At 35.3% G+C, this 21,483-nt stretch overlaps 1 protein-coding gene across 1 annotated transcript in view; it reads left to right on the forward strand.

Annotated features, from left to right (window-relative positions):
- The window catches only part of LOC107558977 (netrin receptor UNC5C-like), a 205,884-nt gene that overhangs the window by 163,460 nt on the left and 20,941 nt on the right, over nt 1–21,483 (forward strand). Inside the window, exons 8-11 of the mRNA XM_016242686.1 lie at nt 5,515–5,574; nt 12,319–12,510; nt 18,244–18,579; nt 21,041–21,128. Coding sequence (XP_016098172.1) covers nt 5,515–5,574; nt 12,319–12,510; nt 18,244–18,579; nt 21,041–21,128 — 676 coding nt within the window. The remainder of the gene's footprint in view (nt 1–5,514; nt 5,575–12,318; nt 12,511–18,243; nt 18,580–21,040; nt 21,129–21,483) is intronic.

Below are 21,483 nucleotides of genomic sequence, written 5' to 3' on the forward strand. Positions count from 1 at the left end.
TCTCTCTCTCTCCCTCTCTCTCTCTCTCTCTCTCTCTCTCTCTCTCTCTCTCTCTCTCTCTCTCTCTGAAAACGAGAACACAGGCTGGCTGCAGCATAAAGTAATAAATGTGTTTGTTGAGGGAGAAACAGCGTCTGTTTGCTTTAATAAACGTAGAGTTTCATATTCATTTTGATTAGGTCATGAAAATGAAATAGCCAGGGGTCGCAGAGATGCGGAGCAGATTGAATCAGATGTCGTTAATGATAATCGGGAATCTAATTACCAGTTTCATTTTGGCGTATAAATGATGAGCGAGTGTTAATCGGAGTATTGATCAGAGGCTCAGAGGAATCGTCTGTCCATCTGTATGCATCTGATGTTTTTTGCAAGCTTCATTTCAATGCATCATGGGAAGATTTAGAATGCATTATATTTTTATTGAATTATTGTATAGCAGACAGAGTGACTGTGGTAATACCGTGGTACGGGGATGGTATATCATGGTACTTTAGTATTTAGCATGGTACGGATTGATTACAATATTCATATACCTACATTTTGGAATTAAGAATTTTTACAATGCTTTTGAAAAGTATTTTTCTGCTCACCAAGGCTGCATTTGCTTCATGAAAAATACAGTAAAAACAGTAAAAATTGTGAAATATTATTACAATTCAAAATAGCTGTTTTCTATGTGAATATGTGTTAAACTGTAATGTATTTCTGTGATGCGCAGCTGTATTTTCAGCATCATTGCTCCAGTCTTCAGTGTCACATGATCTTCAGAAATCAGTATAATATGCTGATCTGCTGCTCGAGAAACATTTCTGATTATTATCAATGTTGAAAACAGTTGTTCTTAGACTTTAGAAGTGTTTCTTTATTTCAATAATTTTTCAATTTCAATCAATATAACATTTTTGCATTGTGACAATTAAACACATTTTCCTCAAGTTTATCATTAGGGTAATGGAGAGCAAAAATAAAAAAATAAATAAAGAATATATATATTTGATATATATATTTGAAACATTTCTTCTTATCAATATTGAAACGGCTGTTTTTAGACTTTAGAAATGTTTCTTCATTTTTACAAGCTTTATTTCAATGCATCATGGTAGGCCTGTGCGATAAAACGGTATCGATATTTATCGACGGTACACCTTCGATAATGATATAACAAATGTTTGATATAGCGCACGATATAGGCACGTGCTATGAGTGACTTGAGTCCTGCGCCTGCCTGTGATGAGGAGATTGTGAATAAAAAAATTAATATTAGTCAAGTTTAAAATAAACATTTGCATTTGAATGTTAGGAGTGCGTCAGGGAGCGTCATCAGCAGTGCCAGTCTAGCCCACGAGACGAGCCGCTGCTGCGTTATTCATTCAAAATATTCGAGAAATATAGAAGCTCGATGCGGAGAAGATCTTGAATGGGTTAAAACCCAAACCAAGCCATTCACACAGAATGCATATTCAGCGTGTTTTTAGACGGACAAATATGACTGCTGCTCTCACGTCTCACACAAGAGATGTATAGAAAGCCATGCAAAGTTAAAACAGTTTAAACTTTTAGAAAACACGTCACGAATTTGTGGAGGTTTATTCCTTTTCATTGCGTCTCATATGTTTTATATGCAGTCTGTGTGATGGCGATTCGGCTCTTTGTATTAAGCACTGCATAAATACACGATGCTGCTTTGTCCATAATTGTTTATGCAATTTACTAAATTATGTTTGATTTATATGAGTTAATTTAGACGTAATGCATGTGTTTTATAGACAGTTATTTCCTTGCGTTGACGATTTAAATGTGCTGCATTATTTTGCTCATTGCGCCCTCCTGTGGCCTCGGGAGACACGACAAAAGTTTCCTTCAGACCTATTTAATCTGCATATAAAACATTAGAAATTAGATATTTGTTAAATTTTTATTGTGTGTTTGACTGTTAAAACAAACAAAAAAGTTGTTGTTTGTCTCAATAAATTGGGTTAATTAAAAAATACAGTGGTTTAAAAAAATAAAAATTCTATTGCTCTGTTTTAAAAAGGGTTATAAAAAATGTCAAATAATTATCGATACCGAACGATATGAAGCATTATATCGTCTATACATTTTTCAGCTATATCGCCCAGCCCTACATCATGGGAAGAGCTATAAAGCAATAAGACACCATGGTTTTGCTCTGGTCTGTGTCCTAAAGCGTAGTATTTTACCACGTAGTGTGTCTGTTGAGTTGCTAACTGAGCTTTCAGGAACGGCTGTGATCTCAGATACTGAAGTCATTTCTCTGCCATTTGAATCTTCCTATTTTCCCGGTGAAATGCATTGTGGGAGCATTAGTCCTGCTCAGATAAATGGCCAGTTTGTGAGGAATGTAAAACCCATAATGTTATAGATTTAGGCTCACTTCCCCTGATTGATTTTCCCCCCTTTCTCCAGCTAAAAGGGTGAAACCACTTATGTGCATGCTAATGACGGCTTCACTGGCCGTTTAGCAGAAATCCACATTATCTGAAAGCTCACATTATTGCAGATATCATTGGACATGAATTACTCTTGATACGTGAACTCAGCTCGTCCAGCAGGAGCACGGGTTCATGCCGTTAGGAAGCGTTTATGGGACGATTCCTCTGTGCTAATGGCATCTTCCAGTCCGAGTTAGAAAGTTATTTGCTTTTTGAGTTTGTAAAGTGCTCAAATTGTGTTTCGGCTGCAGTGCAGATTGAATTTGAAGTGTTATTCTCTATAGTTTTAACCTTTGGTATTTTAGCTGAATCTCGTGCGCTCGTCCGCTCTGTTTGTGTCTGTCTTTATGATGTTGCTTTTCAGGGCTTTGGTTACTTTGGCACAGACAGATGACATTTTCTTGACATATCGATCCGTGGAAAGGGCACGACGAACACAAGGACAAACGCCGGCTTTTTCTTCTGCAAGAAAACTGGATCTTGTGCAGATTTTTGCAGTATGAACCCTAATATTGGCACGTTACATTTCATATGAAGAAAGCAGAAAACACTAATACAAAACAGCATGGTATTCTGTGAGTAGCATTTAAATAACATGGTAAATTTATATGGAAATCATTCAGTATGTTAGCATGTATCAGAGTACACCATCAGTGTACCATGGTACAGTCTGTTTTATTCACTGTATTCAGTATATACTGAGGCTGAATTGAAACAAAACATTTTTAAATTCACATATGTGACCCTGGAGCACAAAACCAGTCAATTTTCCCAAATTGATATTCATGTATCATCTGAAAGCTGAATAAATAAGCTTTCCATTGATGTATGGTTTGTTAGGAGAGGACAATATTTGGCTGAGATGCAACTATTTGAAAATCTGGAATCTGAGGGTGCAATAAAATCTAAATATTGAGAAAATCATCTTTAAAGTTGTCCAAATGAAGTTCTTAGCAATGCATATTACTAATCAAACATTAAGTTTTGATATATTTACGGTAGGAAATTTACAAAATATCTTCATGGAACATGCTCTTTACTTAATATCCTAATGATTTTTGGCATAAAAGAAACATCTATAATTTTGACCCATACAATGTATTGTTGGCTATTGCTACAAATATCCCCCAGCGACTTAACACTGCTTTTGTGCTGCAGGGGCACACATATTACAGCCCAAAATTAGATATTTATAATATATATGTATATATATATATACAGTGGGTACGGAAAGTATTCAGACCCCCTTAAATTTTTCACTCTTTGTTATATTGCAGCCATTTGCTAAAATCATTAAAGTAAATTTTTTTCCTCATTAATGTACACACAGCACCCCATATTGACAGAAAAACACAGAATTGTTGACATTTTTGCAGATTTATTAAAAAAGAAAAACTGAAATATCACATGGTCCTAAGTATTCAGACCCTTTGCTGTGACACTCATATATTTAACTCAGGTGCTGTCCATTTCTTCTGATCATCCTTGAGATGGTTCTACACCTTCATTTGAGTCCAGCTGTGTTTGATTATACTGATTGGACTTAAGAGTTTGTTTATAGAGTCTTTCAGTGCTAACAGCTTAAACTAGTCTAAGGTGGTTTGGTGGTTTTGTTTTTTTTTAATCACGGGCATCCGTTTGGATGATTTGGTCGCCTCGTCTGGTTTATTTGGGTGATTTATTTTGTTATTAATTAAAAAACAAAAACTGAATTTATTGACATGAAAATAATCAGGTTTCACTGTGTTTATGTAAAATATAAATTTATTTTTCATCTTTATTTTGGGTTGCAGCGTGACCTGAACATAAAAAAATTATATTTATGAATTATATTTATATTTGTGCATTTTGACATTATTTACATGACTTCCCCCCCCAACCCCCCCATTTCTGTTGTGTAAAATGAAGAAAGAAAAACAAATCTGATCAATTATTTGTTTGTTGTTTTGTTAGTATTTATACATAATTTTAGCTTGTATTGAAAATGCAAAATTATGAATATGTGAATCAAATTTGTGACATTGTGGCATTGTGACATTATTTTCATGGCAGTTCTCCCAAATTCTCATTAGTTTAATGCAAAAAAATATATATATTTTTTAATGTTTTATAAATATCCTTTAATTTTCAATAATAAATAAATAAATTAAATAACCTATATATATATATATATATATATATATATATATGCATTGCAGTGGTAAGAATTTGGCATGAAAATAATGTGTCAGTGGTCGTCTATCAGTTTTCATTATGTTTATGTAAAATATAACTTATTTCGTTTTCATCTTAATTTTGGGCTGTAATGTGACCCGAACGTGTTTGTGAGATTCATAGAGTGATTTCAGAAAGACACACAGGTCGCAGCGTCTCTGTGTTTCTCTGTCCCGTCTGATCACATGCACATAACCGCTCCATCCATCAGCACATTGATTTTCAGCGTATCTACCCGTCTGCCTCTCCCATCCGATGTGTCATCGTGTGACGATGTCTGCATCCAAAATGTCTTTTCATTCATGCAGTTTCACTCAGCTTCCTTTTTCAGTAGAAAATGCAGGAAAGAAAGCTGCAGCATCGAAGCGTTTCATGGAAATGCAGCCCTGCGGCTCTCGATATGCAGATGCGTTTGAGTGTCCAGGCCCCGTCGGGCTCCTGGAGTCAGTGGGGGTGAGATTTAAGGCCGTCTGTGCTCTAATAGCGTCCAGCTCGTCTCAGAGTGCAGCAGAGGCTGATTCCTCATGTGTCAGATGTGAGGCTGCGAGTGCTTTTGACTCATTGACTCCAGGACTGTTTATCAGCTTAAAACCATCCATCCCACTGGCTCGTTAGTCCTAATGAAGCACTAAAACGCGGCTGACGAATGGTTGTGTTCGCTCGCGCGCCGTTTGTCTGCAGGAACAAAGGAGTCCAGGAGAGAGTGAAAGTGACACCAGATGGAGAAGAATCGGCCGTGGCTGCCGTCATCGCTCATGTCTTTGTTGGCTTGTTTGATTTTGTTCAATCCGATTGTGTTGAATTTGATTTCCATCCCTCACCCTCCATCCCTCCCTCTCTCCCAAAGGTTCCTTATATCAGAAGTCCTCCGAACCCACAGACAAGAGCAATGCTCTGCCACGTCCATGTGAGTCCTTCATTTCATTGATTTCTGTTTGCATGCGTCTCCAAACCTTCCTCATTTCCTCCTTATTCTTTTTCTCTGTTCATACCATCTCATTTTCCTTCTTAAGAGTCTGTAAACGAGTCTAAGATTATCTAAACTGGTCTGAACTGGCTTAGACGGTCCAGCTTAGACATTTTTTTGTCTGTTTTGCTGGTCTCAGCTGGTCTAAGCTGGTTTAGATGGTCTCCCAGGCTTGCTACAAGCCCAAAACCCCTCTAAAAACAGCAAAACAGACCAGACTAGGCAAGCAAACCACCTTAGACTGTCTAGTCTGGTCTGTTTTGCTTGCATCAGGCCTTGGAGTCCATCTAACCACTCTAAACTGTCTAATCTACAATGATTTGGTCACCCGGTCTGGTCTGTTTTGCTGGTTTTGGAATGGTTTTGTGTGTGTGTGTGTGTGTGTGTGTGAGTCTGTGTGTGTGTGCGTGTGTGTGTGAGTCTGTGTGTGTGTGCGTGTGTGTGTGAGTCTGTGTGTGTGTGCGTGTGTGTGTGAGTCTGTGTGTGTGTGCGTGTGTGTGTGAGTCTGTGTGTGTGTGTGTGTGTGTGTGTGTGAGTGAGAGAGTGTGTGTATGTGTGTGTGTGTGCGCGTGCGTGAGAGAGAGAGTGTGTGTGTGATTGAGTGTGTGTGAGTCTCTGAGTGTGTGTGTGAGTCTGTGTGTGTGTGCGTGTGTGTGTGAGTCTGTGTGTTTGTGTGTGTGTGTGTGTGTGAGTTTGTGTGTGTGAGTTTGTGTGTGTGTGTGTCTGTGCGTGTGTGTCTGTGTGTGAGTCTGTGCGTGCGTGTGTCTGTGTGTGCGTGTGCGTGTGCGTGTGTGCGTGTGCGCGTGCGTGTGCGTGTGTGCGTGTGCGTGTGCGTGTGCGTGTGCGTGTGCGTGTGCGTGTGCGTGTGCGTGTGCGTGTGCGTGTGCGTGTGCGTGTGCGTGTGCGTGTGCGTGTGCGTGTGCGTGTGCGTGTGCGTGTGCGTGTGCGTGTGCGTGTGCGTGTGCGTGTGCGTGTGCGTGTGCGTGTGCGTGTGCGTGTGCGTGTGCGTGTGCGTGTGCGTGTGCGTGTGCGTGTGCGTGTGCGTGTGCGTGTGCGTGTGCGTGTGCGTGTGCGTGTGCGTGTGCGTGTGCGTGTGCGTGTGCGTGTGCGTGTGCGTGTGCGTGTGCGTGTGCGTGTGCGTGTGCGTGTGCGTGTGCGTGTGCGTGTGCGTGTGCGTGTGCGTGTGTGTGTGTGTGTGCGTGTGTGTGTGTGTGTGTGTGTATGTGTGTGTGTGTGTGTGTGTGTGTGTGTGTGGTGGTGTGGAGTGGCTCTTCTCGGCCCCTGAAGCCCTGGGCGTCTCTTTCACACATGGCTGCTGTGATCTCCGGCTGAGGAAATGTCTCTCGCTCGTCTCTCCAGCTCAACCGCTCAATAATGCTTTTCATTTCCACCCTGTTTTCCTCCCTCTCCCTCTCCCTCTCCCTCTCTCTTTCTCTCTCTCTCTCCCTCTCCCTCTGCCTCTCTCTCTCTCTCGCTCTCTCTCTCACTCGCTCTTCTACCTACAGTCCTTCACGTTCAAAGAAACGTATTAATCTCAGCGTTATTTTTTAACGCTCGCCCCGCTGAGTGTGCCACTTTATCATCAAAGCACGAGCGCCGGACAGAAGAGATGCACACTTAGATGATATCGTCAGACTTTCTTCACTCTGCTCGATTGGCTGCGTCCATACGGGCCGGAATATGAGCGGCTTTATGCTCCTGTAGAGAGTCATCGTTTAGCCTGATGTCTTTGTTAAAGATAGCGGCATATGAGCGTAATGATGGAAGTTTATGAATAATACAGAAGAGAAACGAGGGAGTATCCATGACAGCTGACTGACCAGGAACAGAAAATAATTCTCGAAACAAAATAAATATCTCAAAAATATAAACAATCCTAAAATAACAGTGTAACTAAACTAAATAAACATTAACTGAAAATATAAAAATGTAGCATTTCAGCTAGTTGCCAAGGAAACATTTCTCATTTTAATGTATGACTGTGAAGATGCTGCTGAACATCTGCTTTCGTGAAGGAGTTTGTGTCACTTATAACATGCATTTGGGAACATGCGCCAAAATTCCTCCCAAATTTGTAATGAGGAGCACTTATAAACAGGCTGTTGTCAACAAAAGAGTAAATAAATACAAGTAAATATTAGTATTGTAGTTTTACTGTTGTACTGCAAAATAATAATTATGGTAATATTACTTATTTTGGTTATTAAATATTTATAAATAAAAAATAAATATACATATATTTGTATATAACAATAATAAAAGTATAAATATAGAATAAATATAAATATTAGAAGTAGTAATATTTATAATAATAATAGTAATAATATAATTGTTTTTCTTAAATACTTGCTTTTTATTTCACAGTGAAATATCACAATAGTAATTTCTTGTTTAATATTTTATTTAGTAATAATAATAATTATTATTATTATTAAATACTTGTTTTTTATTTTACAGTGAAATATTACAATAGTAATATTTGAATATTTCTTATTTTTCTTATTACTTATTTATTTTCTTATATTCATATAATAATAATAATAAATATCACTTTTAGAAATAATATTAATTTATTATATAATAATATTCAATATAATCATAACAATAATAATAATAGTAAATAATAATGTAATATTGTAAATAAATAACAATAAAAAATTACAATAATGTAATATTGTTTTTCTTAAATACTTGCCTTTTATTTTACAGTGAAATATTGCAATAGTAATAATTTAGTATTTCTTATGTTTTAAATATCTTTATATAATAATAATTATTATTTATAATCACATCAATATATAATCACACAATTGTTGGCCAAACAAACAAGCACAGCAAACCTGGAGCTTTTTTAAATCACATTTTCAACCCTAACCGCAGTATTTATCTGAGAAATCTCAGTTGGGTTTTCCCCGTCTCTCAGCGCTTGCGTGTTCACATGTAAAGCTCCTCCGATGTCAGAGCGTCTGCTTTTAGAGGGCAGCGTTCACATTAGTGAGATTAATTCATAATGTCACAGTGATTAAACTCCGCGAGGGGCCGCTGATCGTGACATTGATTGCGGCTACCTTTAAATTTGCAGCAGCTGCAGGCATGCAAACACACACACACACACACACACACACACACATGTGTGATCACACTCACAGTGTCCAGATTCACAGGACGGCCACACACACACACACTCACTCTCTCACACGTTTAATCAACGGAAGTCCACTAGCGTGAGAGCTGCAGGTTCATCTGAATGAAAGCTCGCTCTCTTTAAGCACTGCAGGTTATTACGGTTCGCTCAGAAACCAATAGACATAATAGAGTAGACACTTTATATCATCAGCACAAACACTGACTGCACACTGCACACTCTGCACTGACGCCTACTGAGGGCGCATGCTTTCATATCGCATTCCAGCTCAGGACAAAACATTGTGTGAACGGCAAAAAAATAAATAAATAAAAAATAAAACAAAACTTTCTAAATTAGTCCACTTAAAAAAATTTATTGAAGTTGTAAATAGATTATTGGAGTATGTTTTACAAGAAAATACATTATTTCTACTTAAAAAAATTAATTCAATATGTTACTTAGTCTTATTTTAGTGTGTGTGTGTGTGTATATATATATATATATATATATATATATGCATTTTTATTTCAGTTTTACCTTTAGTTATTTTAGTACTAAATACAAAAATAATTAAAAAAATTAATTTTATTTCAGTTAATGCTTATTTTATTTCAAGTAGCAGAAACGTTTTAGTTAGCTATAATAAACCTGTTGTGACTTGCTGTTTCTATGTAGTTAATTATATGTGAAATTTGTTAGCAATGTCTTGAGTGATTTTTTTTCAAAGTAAATCCTTTACCATTTTTTTTTCTAGTCATATATTAAGTTAAAAATAAGAGTTAAAATATCTACAAATCCTAAAAAACACGTAGGTTTCGCTCAGAAGCAACCCTGCATAAATATTAACTTGTTTCTGACATTTCTTGAATATAAGTCAGTTTTGTCTCACTGCACCGGTAGACTTCTCACTTATTATCGCTTATTTTAACATTTTTATACTTGACTTGAAAAAAATCAGTGCAGTAAGACAAAATACACTCGCATTAAAGATACATTCCTCTTTAAAAAACTAAGTAGTGTTGCTTTTCAAGTCAATTTATTTTGTTTTGAGTATTATTTTTATGTATTTTACTGGAAAACTAGCCTTTGATCAGAAGGAATCAATGAGAGAAAGCATACAGAAACACACACATACAGTAGTGTGAAATGGTCCACAAATAGAATGCAGTTCTGGACCGAGTCAGTGAGGGTTAATGCGTGGGTTGCATGTAGTGATGGCTGAGAGCGCCCTCTGCTGCTGGATGTGAGAATCACAGTGCAGTTTCAGTCCATCTGTGACTCACATCCAGTGTTTGGCTCTCAGAGAGTTCAATACGAGTGCAAATGAGAGAATTAGGAACATGCATTGGTTTAACCGGTCCGGTTCACCGGAGGCCCGTTTCACACTCGCCACTGCTTTGACCGGAAATTGCATTTTTCACAATTATCGGCGGGACAAAGGGACCGTTTCAATGGAAATGAGGGCAAAGTATTGCTTCTAATGACGGCTTGTCAAATGCTGCACAGGCCCGTTTCCGTTCCACATAATCACGGGGACGTTTTCAAGACGGAAAGAGCCGTGAGGAGTGACAGCATGATTTCTGATTTCTAGACGTGGTCCGTAACGAAGGGTCGATGTTTTACGTATATTCTCACAGACTCAGATCTGCTTCAGTGCTGTTTATTCCTCTCTGTTTTGTGACCGTATCTATGATCTGTCTCATTATCTTTCTCATCCCGTGTATTAATTGGACTTACAGTATATGTAACATAATTTCACAAACTCTTGTAATGTTTCTGTGCGGTGTGACAAACCTTATATTACGATACGAGTCATTTTACATCATTTTTATTTTGTTGAATTCCTACTGTATAGTGGGAATTCAACAACAAAATATACATTATTCATTATTTTTTATTATAAATTATTATACATTTTATTTTGTTCAATTTCCAGCAATAATAAACACGATTTATATGTTGAATTAATATTAATAATAATAATTCATTTTAATATTAATAATTCGTTTTTGTTTGACTTTCCAGCAAATATAAAAATATAAATGTAGTTTGTACAAATTATAAATAGATAAATATAATTGTATTATTAATAAAAAAATTTTTTTGTTGAATTTCCAGACAAAAATAAATAATACTGTTAATTATAATTTTATTTAGTTGAATTTCCAACAAATTTAAATGTGATTCATACAGCAAATATGACTCGGTGAATAAAATACTTGGTATTTTCTCTTTTTATTCGGATCTTGGTGGACAGAAGATATGATGATTAAATTTTTGTTGAATTTCCAGACAAAAATAAATAATACTGTTAATTATAATTTTATTTAGTTGAATTTCCAACAAATTTAAATGTGATTCATACAGCAAATATGACTCGGTGAATAAAATACTTGGTATTTTCTCTTTTTATTCGGATCTTGGTGGACAGAAGATATGATGATTCATGTGTGATTCATATTAAATGAATGAATCGGTCTGACATCAGTGCGAAAGCTTCACATAATGAAAGACTCAAAACAGTCAGACTCATGTTATAAAGCAGATTCGGATTCAGTGATTGGACGAGACGCTGTTGTAGATGATCTGATGTGGGATCTAAACGTTCTGGTTAAGTTTTAGTTTGATATTCAAACCACATGCTGTCCTGTTCCCCATCAGCAGTAGATCCTAGCAGTCTCCTCAGCACTTTTACAATACGTCACCATACAGTAGGGGTTGCACCGACTAGTCGACTTCAATGCTCTGCCATGACACTTTAAGCTTGACGTCGACTAGTCGCTGGTCCTATAGAGGGCGCAACAGGATAAGAAATCTTTGAAGGACTTCCACATTTACGCTCAGTTTGCAAACAGTTCAAATTACAAATAAATGCATACTCTGAAAGCGCTCCACAAGACGTGTGATTATATTACTGGATGCTCGACAGTGAATGGGAGAATGCATGTTTTAAACAGCTTATTGTACAGGTAAATTAATCGCCGTTCTAATCTAATAATGCGCTGCTGCACTGTAACGCACACACATAGGCTACAGACAGTAGCTCGTACGTCACGCGCACAGAATCATTCAGTGCGGAAATGTATTCTCAACACTGTTCTGCGATTTCTCAATAAAATAGCTTAGAAACTGAAAAGTTCAAGCATATATTTCTTAATAACTAAATCCCACAGCTTCACTACTAGTAGAGAGACGCTGCCAGGTAGAATTAATTCACACACGCAATCGCTCTCACTAATGCATTCATATGAATGTAATCGTTACTGTGCTGCTTTATCTGTATCTGATTTAGAACGAGCAGAAATCTGTGAGAAACATAACGACACAAAGACAAAAGAACTGAGAAAAATGAGCTGTTATAGCCGTGTGAGCAGCGCTGTGTCATATGCCATAGCTGTGCACAAGGTGTTTTGAGTCTCAGCTCCAGACTTATTTGTTCATTAATGACGTCATCAGCGACTAGTCGACTTCAACTCGACTTTCATCACATAAAAGTCGACTTTTAAAACATCAGAAGTCGTGAGACTGATGCTCTCTCCGTCTGTGTCCTTCTCCAGCGGCCCCCAGCACAGACGACGTGGCTCTATACGTGGGCATCGTCATCGCCGTCATCATGTGTTTGGTCATTTCCGTCATCGTGGCGCTGTTCGTCTACCGGAAGAACCACCGAGACTTCGACTCGGACATCATGGACTCGTCGGCACTCAACGGAGGCTTCCAGCCGGTCAACATCAAGACGGCGCGCACAGGTACGAGAGCGGGATCTTACTCGTGTTACTCCAGGCCTGGCTCATAGTTAGGGTTGGGGATCGAGAACCTTCAGTGTCTTCAGTGAGCGGAAACAGATGAGAAAGGAAACGCATGTGTATCAGTATTTTCGGTCTTAAAGAGACAGTAGCCTAATAAACAAGTTAGAATTGATGTGTGTCAGAGTCTCATGGTTCAGCACAGGAGCACAAAGCCGTGTGGCGTTTCTGCAGACACGTCATTAGAAAGCCTGTCACCTTGATGTGAAGCCGATCTGCAAGTTATCCTGACGCTGTAATTAGCTGCGTGTGTCTGGCACATTGAGTGTTAATTAGTGGAAGGTGTTACAGCAGCAGCGTGTAAACAGAAGAACGAGCCGCAACCGGAAATTAGGCTGGAGAGACTCAGCGTTGACACACACAGACTATATAATGACCAAGAGGCAAAGACTACAGCAAGGATCAGTTTAGAAAACATGTCCATCCAAACCCTCTGAGCTCAAATATTTCTTTAAGATAAAAATTCAGTAACGTAACAACACGTCTGCATATTTACGGTTCTTTGATGTTGGTTAATGATCACATGACATGCAGGTAAAAAAAAAAATATATATATATGTTTTAAATTTAATTATTTAAAACAATAATTTAAAGGGAGAGTTCACACAAAAATGTCGTTCCAAACCCGTATGACTTTCTTCTTCCAGGGTTATTATGGTTAACTAAAACTAAAACCATACAACGCATTTTTTAAATAAAAATAATAATAGTAATAGTTATAATAAATCTAAATACAAACCTGAAATAAAATTATTTCAGTTAGTTTCCATAGCAACGTTTCTCTTTTTCGTGTTACTCCAGGCCTGGCTCATAGTTAGGGTTGGGGATCGAGAACCTTCAGTGTCTTCAGTGAGCGGAAACAGATGAGAAAGGAAACGCATGTGTATCAGTATTTTCGGTCTTAAAGAGACAGTAGCCTAATAAACAAGTTAATCAAAGAACAGAATCATTCACTGATATCTTGGTAATTTGAATGAGGGTTAATCCATATTTTATTTATGAAAAGAACACGATGCAGTGGTTTTAAATTTTGATTTAAATTTCTGTACCTGAAATTCGTTCAGTTGTGTTTATATATGCTGTTGCTGATTGATTTGTGTGTTCCTGTTTTATTACTGACTGTTTACTTGTCTTTAACAATTTAATGTTTGAAATTAATAATAGTGTAGTTGTTTTGCTGTGGTATTTTTGTTAAATCTCTCGAAGGCCTAAGTGTCCTGCAGGCTGCTGATTTTTCCTCGTGTCATTCAGCCGCAACAGAACGCTTTGTAAAAAGTCACAGAATAAAGATGTTTGACATCTGAATGTTTGACTATATATATATATATATATATATATGTGACCATAGAGCACAAAACCAGTCATAAGGGTCCATTTTCGAAATTGAGATTTATACATCATATAAAAGCTGAAAATCATTTGAAATTTTTGAAAAAACATTTGAAAATCTGGAATCTGAGGGTGCAAAAAAATGAAGAACGAGCCGCAACCGGAAATTAGGCTGGAGAGACTCAGCGTTGACACACACAGACTATATAATGACCAAGAGGCAAAGACTACAGCAAGGATCAGTTTAGAAAACATGTCCATCCAAACCCTCTGAGCTCAAATATTTCTTTAAGATAAAAATTCAGTAACGTAACAACACGTCTGCATATTTACGGTTCTTTGATGTTGGTTAATGATCACATGACATGCAGGTAAAAAAAAAAATATATATATATGTTTTAAATTTAATTATTTAAAACAATAATTTAAAGGGAGAGTTCACACAAAAATGTCGTTCCAAACCCGTATGACTTTCTTCTTCCAGGGTTATTATGGTTAACTAAAACTAAAACCATACAACGCATTTTTTAAATAAAAATAATAATAGTAATAGTTATAATAAATCTAAATACAAACCTGAAATAAAATTATTTCAGTTAGTTTCCATAGCAACGTTTCTCTTTTTCATTTAGTATTGAGTTAATCTACTAAAATAAATAAAACTGAAATAAAAAAATTAATACAAACTATATAGACATGTTTAAAAAATGGCAATGTATGACTTTCTTTTTCCAGGTTTATTATAGTTAATAAAACCTAAAACCAAAAATAAATTGAAATGGTAATAAAAATCGTGAAATAAAATAAAAAATGTTTTTTTTATTTCACTTAGTTGAAAATGATTTGATCTACTAAAATAAAAATTGATAAAAATCTATATAAACATACTTTTCAAAAATGGCAAAATATAAGAAAAATTACTGAAACTTTATCTAATATAAAAAATATAAAAAAATGAAAACTACTAAAACTTAAAATATTAATAAAAACTATAATAGTATCTCAATGATACTAAAATGACATCTGAGTAAAAAAAAAAATTGTCCATATAATGAAAGTGAATGGGGTCCAATGTTCTTCAAAAATATATTTATTATGACATGAAGCTTTTGTGCTGCAGGGACACACATATTATACTACATTATTGGAATCGATCAAATTTAAACGATACCCAACCCTAGTCGTAGTGAATGCGATTTGCTTTTTGGTAGTTTTGCTTAAATTAATAAGTTTAAATTAATTTCATTGGCTAGAAATGGTCTTTTGAGATTGTAAAGAAGAGACATAAGTCACTAGTCATCCAACTAGTCAATTAATTATTATTATTATTAGTTGAAATTATAGTTTTTTGTGTTTACAGAACGGTAGTGTTTACATATAAAAAAATATTAATTTGACCAATAATACTAATAATTATATAAATAGTCATTCAAGTAGTCAATTTATTATTATTAGTAGTAGTAGTAGTAGTCTAATTATTATTATTTATATTTATAGAACATTAGTGTTTACATATTAAATAATAATAATCTAAGTAGTCATCCAACTAGTCAAATTATTATTATTAGTCATTTTTGTATTCATAGAACAGTATTTTTTTTACAGACAAAATACTAATTTAATCAATAATAATAAAATTAAAACACAAATTTGTAATACTTTTATTCATCAGGGCTGCATTAAATCGATCAGAAGTGACAGTAGAGACATTTATAATGTTATAATCCTGAAAAATAAAATGCATCACAGTTTCCACAGAAATATTGTGCAGCACGACTGTTTTCAACATTGATAATTCTTCAAAAATATATTTATTATGACATGAAAGTGAGTAAATGATGACAGATTTGTGACTCGTTTGCGCTGTCAGATTAACAGTGAAAGAGTCAGGAGGCCCCGCCCACTCGCGGCTCGCTCATGAATATTCATCAGTGTACCTGTGAAGGGCACAGCAGCATCTGCTCTCCATCCGCTGCCCTCAGAGAGAGAGAGACTAACGAGGAAAAAGACTAATGATGACTTTGTTCGGCCCTGAATATACGGTGCTCTTCAGGGAGAAGCGCTTCATCACGCCGCAAATAAATATTAGCCACTAGATTTACCTCCGATGCTTTCTCATCATGTGCTAATCAGTTTGCACAAACAACTTTAGCAGCAAACAATAGAAACCAAACTAACAATGTGTCTCATCACACCAGTGTTATGTTAGTATAGTTAACACACTATTATAGTCTTTATCAATGTTAATTAATTAATTAATTTTTAAAAAGCTATTATATAATTTATACAATTATACAATGTTTAATTTTTTTTATTCAGATTGATATATTAATATTAATAGATTTTTGTGTTTTTATTTTCAGTTCGCATTTTAAATTTAGTTTTGTACAGTTCTTTTGTCATGTGCTTTTTGTCTTACTCTTTAGGGTTCGTTTGTTTTAATTCTAACAGTAATTCTACTGTTAAAAGTTAAGAAGTTTTAATTAATATTCTAATATTTATATTTTATTTCAGCTTTATTTAAATTAACTAAAATATTTTTAATAGTTTGTTTTATTATAAATATTATTTATATACTATTGTGAGAGACTTATTTCAAAAACGTTAAAAAGCAGTTGTGAACATTACTACATATTCCAGTGAAAAATGATCTGTCACTCCCTTTTATCATTACATATGGCCTTTTATCATCACTAGTCGCAGCGCTCTGTTGTCAGTGGACTGATGGCACTTCTCTTTGTGTGTCAGTGTAATGATGGAGTTTTATCATTTATGTAATGACGGAATTGATGTGTGTCAGAGTCTCATGGTTCAGCACAGGAGCACAAAGCCGTGTGGCGTTTCTGCAGACACGTCATTAGAAAGCCTGTCACCTTGATGTGAAGCCGATCTGCAAGTTATCCTGACGCTGTAATTAGCTGCGTGTGTCTGGCACATTGAGTGTTAATTAGTGGAAGGTGTTTTTTAATTCTACTGTTAAAAGTTAAGAAGTTTTAATTAATATTCTAATATTTATATTTTATTTCAGCTTTATTTAAATTAACTAAAATATGTTTAATAGTTTGTTTTATTATAAATATTATTTATATACTATTGTAGTATTTTATTAATATTAATATAATTTATTTTTATTGTTTCGATTTTAATTTTAATTTTAGCTTGCATTATATTAATTTTTTATGTGCTTTTGTCTTCCTTTTTTTTTTTTAAGTATCACTATTTAAGTTTATTTCTGTTTTTATTTATTTCCAGCTTAAACTCTTCTTTACATCTTTTAAATTTTTTTTTTAAATTTTCATTTTAGTTTCAGTATTAATATACTTTTTATAGTAGTTCATCAATATGAATAAATTAATTCTATAATTTTTGAATGAGCTTTTATTTAATTGTTGATTTTATTTATTTGTCATATTTATTCTTTTTTTTTTTGTTAAATTCTGCTTTTTATGTTTGCTTTCCAGTCAGTCATTTTACTGCTTACACTTTTTCAGTTAACACATCTAATTTTAAAGTTTAACGTTTTTCATCGAACATTTAGATTTTATTTTATTTGAACTTTATTAGTTTTAGCTGTTTATTGCTTATTGCTTTTATAAAACGGTTATTCCATATACGTAGTAAGGTTTCACAAAATAAAACAGAGCAAATAAAGTGTAATGATATTAATAAACACAGTATTCTTCCACCAAACAATGTAGCTCCTCAGAAACAGTTGTGGTTCCAACCAAGTGGTTGCCGAGCAACACACAGACGTAAACAAAGGTGTGTCATTTTAGTTTCAGTATTAATATACTTTTTATAGTAGTTCATCAATATGAATAAATTAATTCTATAATTTTTGAATGAGCTTTTATTTAATTGTTGATTTTATTTATTTGTCATATTTATTCTTTTTTTTTTTGTTAAATTCTGCTTTTTATGTTTGCTTTCCAGTCAGTCATTTTACTGCTTACACTTTTTCAGTTAACACATCTAATTTTAAAGTTTAACGTTTTTCATCGAACATTTAGATTTTATTTTATTTGAACTTTATTAGTTTTAGCTGTTTATTGCTTATTGCTTTTATAAAACGGTTATTCCATATACGTAGTAAGGTTTCACAAAATAAAACAGAGCAAATAAAGTGTAATGATATTAATAAACACAGTATTCTTCCACCAAACAATGTAGCTCCTCAGAAACAGTTGTGGTTCCAACCAAGTGTTTGCCGAGCAACACACAAAGGTGTGTTTGTAGCGTCATTTACAACAGCTTCGAACGCGGCTCAGCCAATCAGAATCAAGCACCGGAACTCTCCATTCTATAAACTGTATTTGATCTGTATCTGAATTGTATTTGTGTGTGTAGCGGATCTGCTGACGGCTCCTCCGGACCTGACCTCGGCTGCTGCCATGTACAGAGGTCCCGTTTACGCTCTGCACGACGTCGCTGATAAGATCCCCATGACCAACTCTCCCCTGCTGGACCCTCTGCCCAACCTGAAGATCAAGGTGTACAACTCGTCCGGTCTGGTGACGCCGCAGGAGGACTTGTCCGACATCTCCTCCAAGCTCTCGCACACGCTGATCGACAGCGACACCATCAGCCGCCGCACACAGACACTGCTGCGCTCCTGGGACCCCTCGTGCACCGCCTTCGGCTCCTTCAACACCCTCGGGGGCCATCTGATCGTGCCCAACTCAGGTCAGTTAAAAACAGGAAAAATACTTTTAAGGTAGGGCTGTGCGATATGACGATATATATCGGATGGACGAAATAAAAAGCCTATCTTTTTAAAAAAAAAAGTCCTTTTGACCTGGAGGGTTTTGGGGAAGTTATTTATTTAATATTCTAATATTTATATTATATTTCAACTTTATTTCAGTTAACAAAAATATTTTTAATAGTTTGTTTTATTATAAATGTTATTTATATACTATTGTAGTATTTTATACATATGAATATATTAATATTAATCTAATTTTATTTAAATTTAGTTTGTTACAGCAATTTTGTTTTGTAATTTTGTCATATTTATTATTTTTTGTTTTTTAAATATGGCTTTTTTAGGTTTACTTTCCAGTTTTTACACTTTTGTTTCAGTTAGCATATCTAATTTTAAAGTTTAAGGTTTTTCATCTAACATGTTATGTAAATGTGGGCGGTCATATGTTAATGAGCTCATGTTTATGAATTTTGCAGCTCAGTTTCAGTAAATGCTCTGGATCGACTGGAGAGAATCTCTGAGCTCTGGGCATCAAATTCTTATTTTAAAACATCATATGAGTCTTTTAAGAAGCATGAAATTCATATTCACCCATATTAGCACAGCATTTACTTTGCTATGGATCTCTGCGTCTCACTGAACGCTTCTGCTGAGCTTTACGGCTCCCGCGAGAGCAGCGCAGCTCATAAATTAGCCAGAAGCAGTGTTTAAAGTAGGGATGTTCATTTCGGTTATTTTTCCTAACCGACAACTGACGCTCGTTAACCGATTGCTAACCGCTAATCAACAATTGAATTAAATTAGAAAGGAAAAGTGTCTGTGACCTGTTAAAAAATACTAACATTTGTTTCCCGGGGATTAATTTTACACGCGCAAAAAGCAGCAAACAACAGAACATGAGGATTCACATGGCCATCATATACGCACCTGCAGCGCTTCTGCGAGCGGTAGCCTGTAGCCTATATAACGAATAAATAAGCCTATACGAGAAACATATTTTTACTTAAATAATAAATTAAGAAAATGAAAGAAAAACTGTAACAGGTAGCCTATATGCAGAGCTTCGGTTCATTTTTGTGCTGCGCGAAAGGAAACCAAGACGGCAGAAAGCGGCATCCTATTTTTCTTTAGGCTTATTTTACAAAAGCACAAAGATTTGTTTTTATTGTGAATGTACACAAGTAAAGGCAAACCTTTTACAATTCTGATTATCTTTAGGACTAAAAGGAGTAGTTTCTTGCGCCGAGTAATGATTGCGCCGGCGCCGCATGCGCGCACAGGTAAAGGGGAGATAACACACAGTTTCACCCAATCTCATGTTGATCTTGAGTGCCTATAGAGTAGTACTGCATCCTTCATATCTCCAAAAAGTCTTTAGTTTTATCATATTTATAAAATAAAGATAGTGTTTATTATAATGTTTGTAAAGACTTAACAAGGACACTGTAAAATATGTATTTTATTTTAGCTGGAAGTAGATGCCATCTTAAGGATTTTAAGGTAACAATGTCATTTTGTGGAAAAACAAATTATTCAAAGCTCTGGTTTTATATCAAAACTGGAAGGAGTCTTTAATACACATATTTTAGAAGTTGTAATTCTGTATGAGTAAGTGTAAGTATATATATATATACATTTTATTTAGATAAGTGATCTAGAATGTATTATTATTATTATTATGTGGAATTTATTGTATATATATATATTTTCATATTTAATATAAATGTATTATATATATATATATAATAAATTGTATTGTTATTATTTAGATAAGTGATCTAGAATGTATTATTATTATGTGGAATTTATTTATTTTATTTTATATAATTTTTTATTTATTCATATTTAATATAAATGTATTATATATATATATATATATAATACATTTTATTATTATTATTTAGTTAAGTGATCTAGAATATATTATTATTATGTGGAATTTATTTATTTTATATTTTATAATTTTTTATTATTATATATTATTATATATAATACATCTTATTATTATTATTTAATTAAGTGATCTAAAATGTATTTTATTATTACTATATTTTACTTGTTTGTTGGTTTAGTTTGTTGCTGACATGTTATTATTGCACTCATCACTTGTAATAAAGGAAAATTAATTTAAAAAAATAGCATGCACTGACGAATGGTTGCCAATAAGAGCAGGAACATGAAGTGTGTGTGAGTGCCGCTGCGTTTCTTCTGGGTTGTTGGTGAGTGACGGTCGCTCGAAGGGAAGTTCAGGTGAAGGACACGAGAAATCAATGAGCGTCAGTGAGACTGGAGGAATTAATCAGCCGTGCACTGCAAAACACTCGCGTGTGAGAGTCTGATGATGGGGCTTTAGCTCTGAGTACTGGAGTGTGTGACACACGCGGGTCACAGAGGTCACCGGCTGGCAGACTGACGGTGTGTGTGTGTTTGTCTCCACAGGCGTGAGCTTGCTGGTGCCAGCGGGGGCCATTCCTCAGGGCCGCGTCTATGAGATGTTCGTGACGGTTCACAGGAAGGAGAGCATGAGGTAACGTCCCCCCGCTGACAAACAGCCTAACGAGGGGATTCTGGGCGTTAGTGCTGTGAAGACGCTCATCGTTACCACAGTCTCGCTGCTCAGAGCGGCTCTTTCATTGCTCACCTCCTCATGAAGCTTGTCAGTTACAATCTCAGATGATAAAACGAGCACAAACGAGTCAGTAGTCATGCAGTCAACTACTGCACACCAAACACAAACTGCTATACAAAAAAAATGTGGAAAGTAATTGCTAGAAAAATGGTGTCAGTATATTAAGTGTGTTTTAAAGCCGAACTCCACTGGTGTGTGTGTGTTTTTATGTGTGTGTGTGTGTGTGTTTGTGTGTGTTTGTGTGTGTGTGTGT

Source organism: Sinocyclocheilus grahami, unplaced genomic scaffold, assembly GCF_001515645.1.
Source record: "Sinocyclocheilus grahami isolate Dianchi unplaced genomic scaffold, SAMN03320097.WGS_v1.1 scaffold669.1, whole genome shotgun sequence".
Classification (NCBI taxonomy): domain Eukaryota; kingdom Metazoa; phylum Chordata; class Actinopteri; order Cypriniformes; family Cyprinidae; genus Sinocyclocheilus; species Sinocyclocheilus grahami.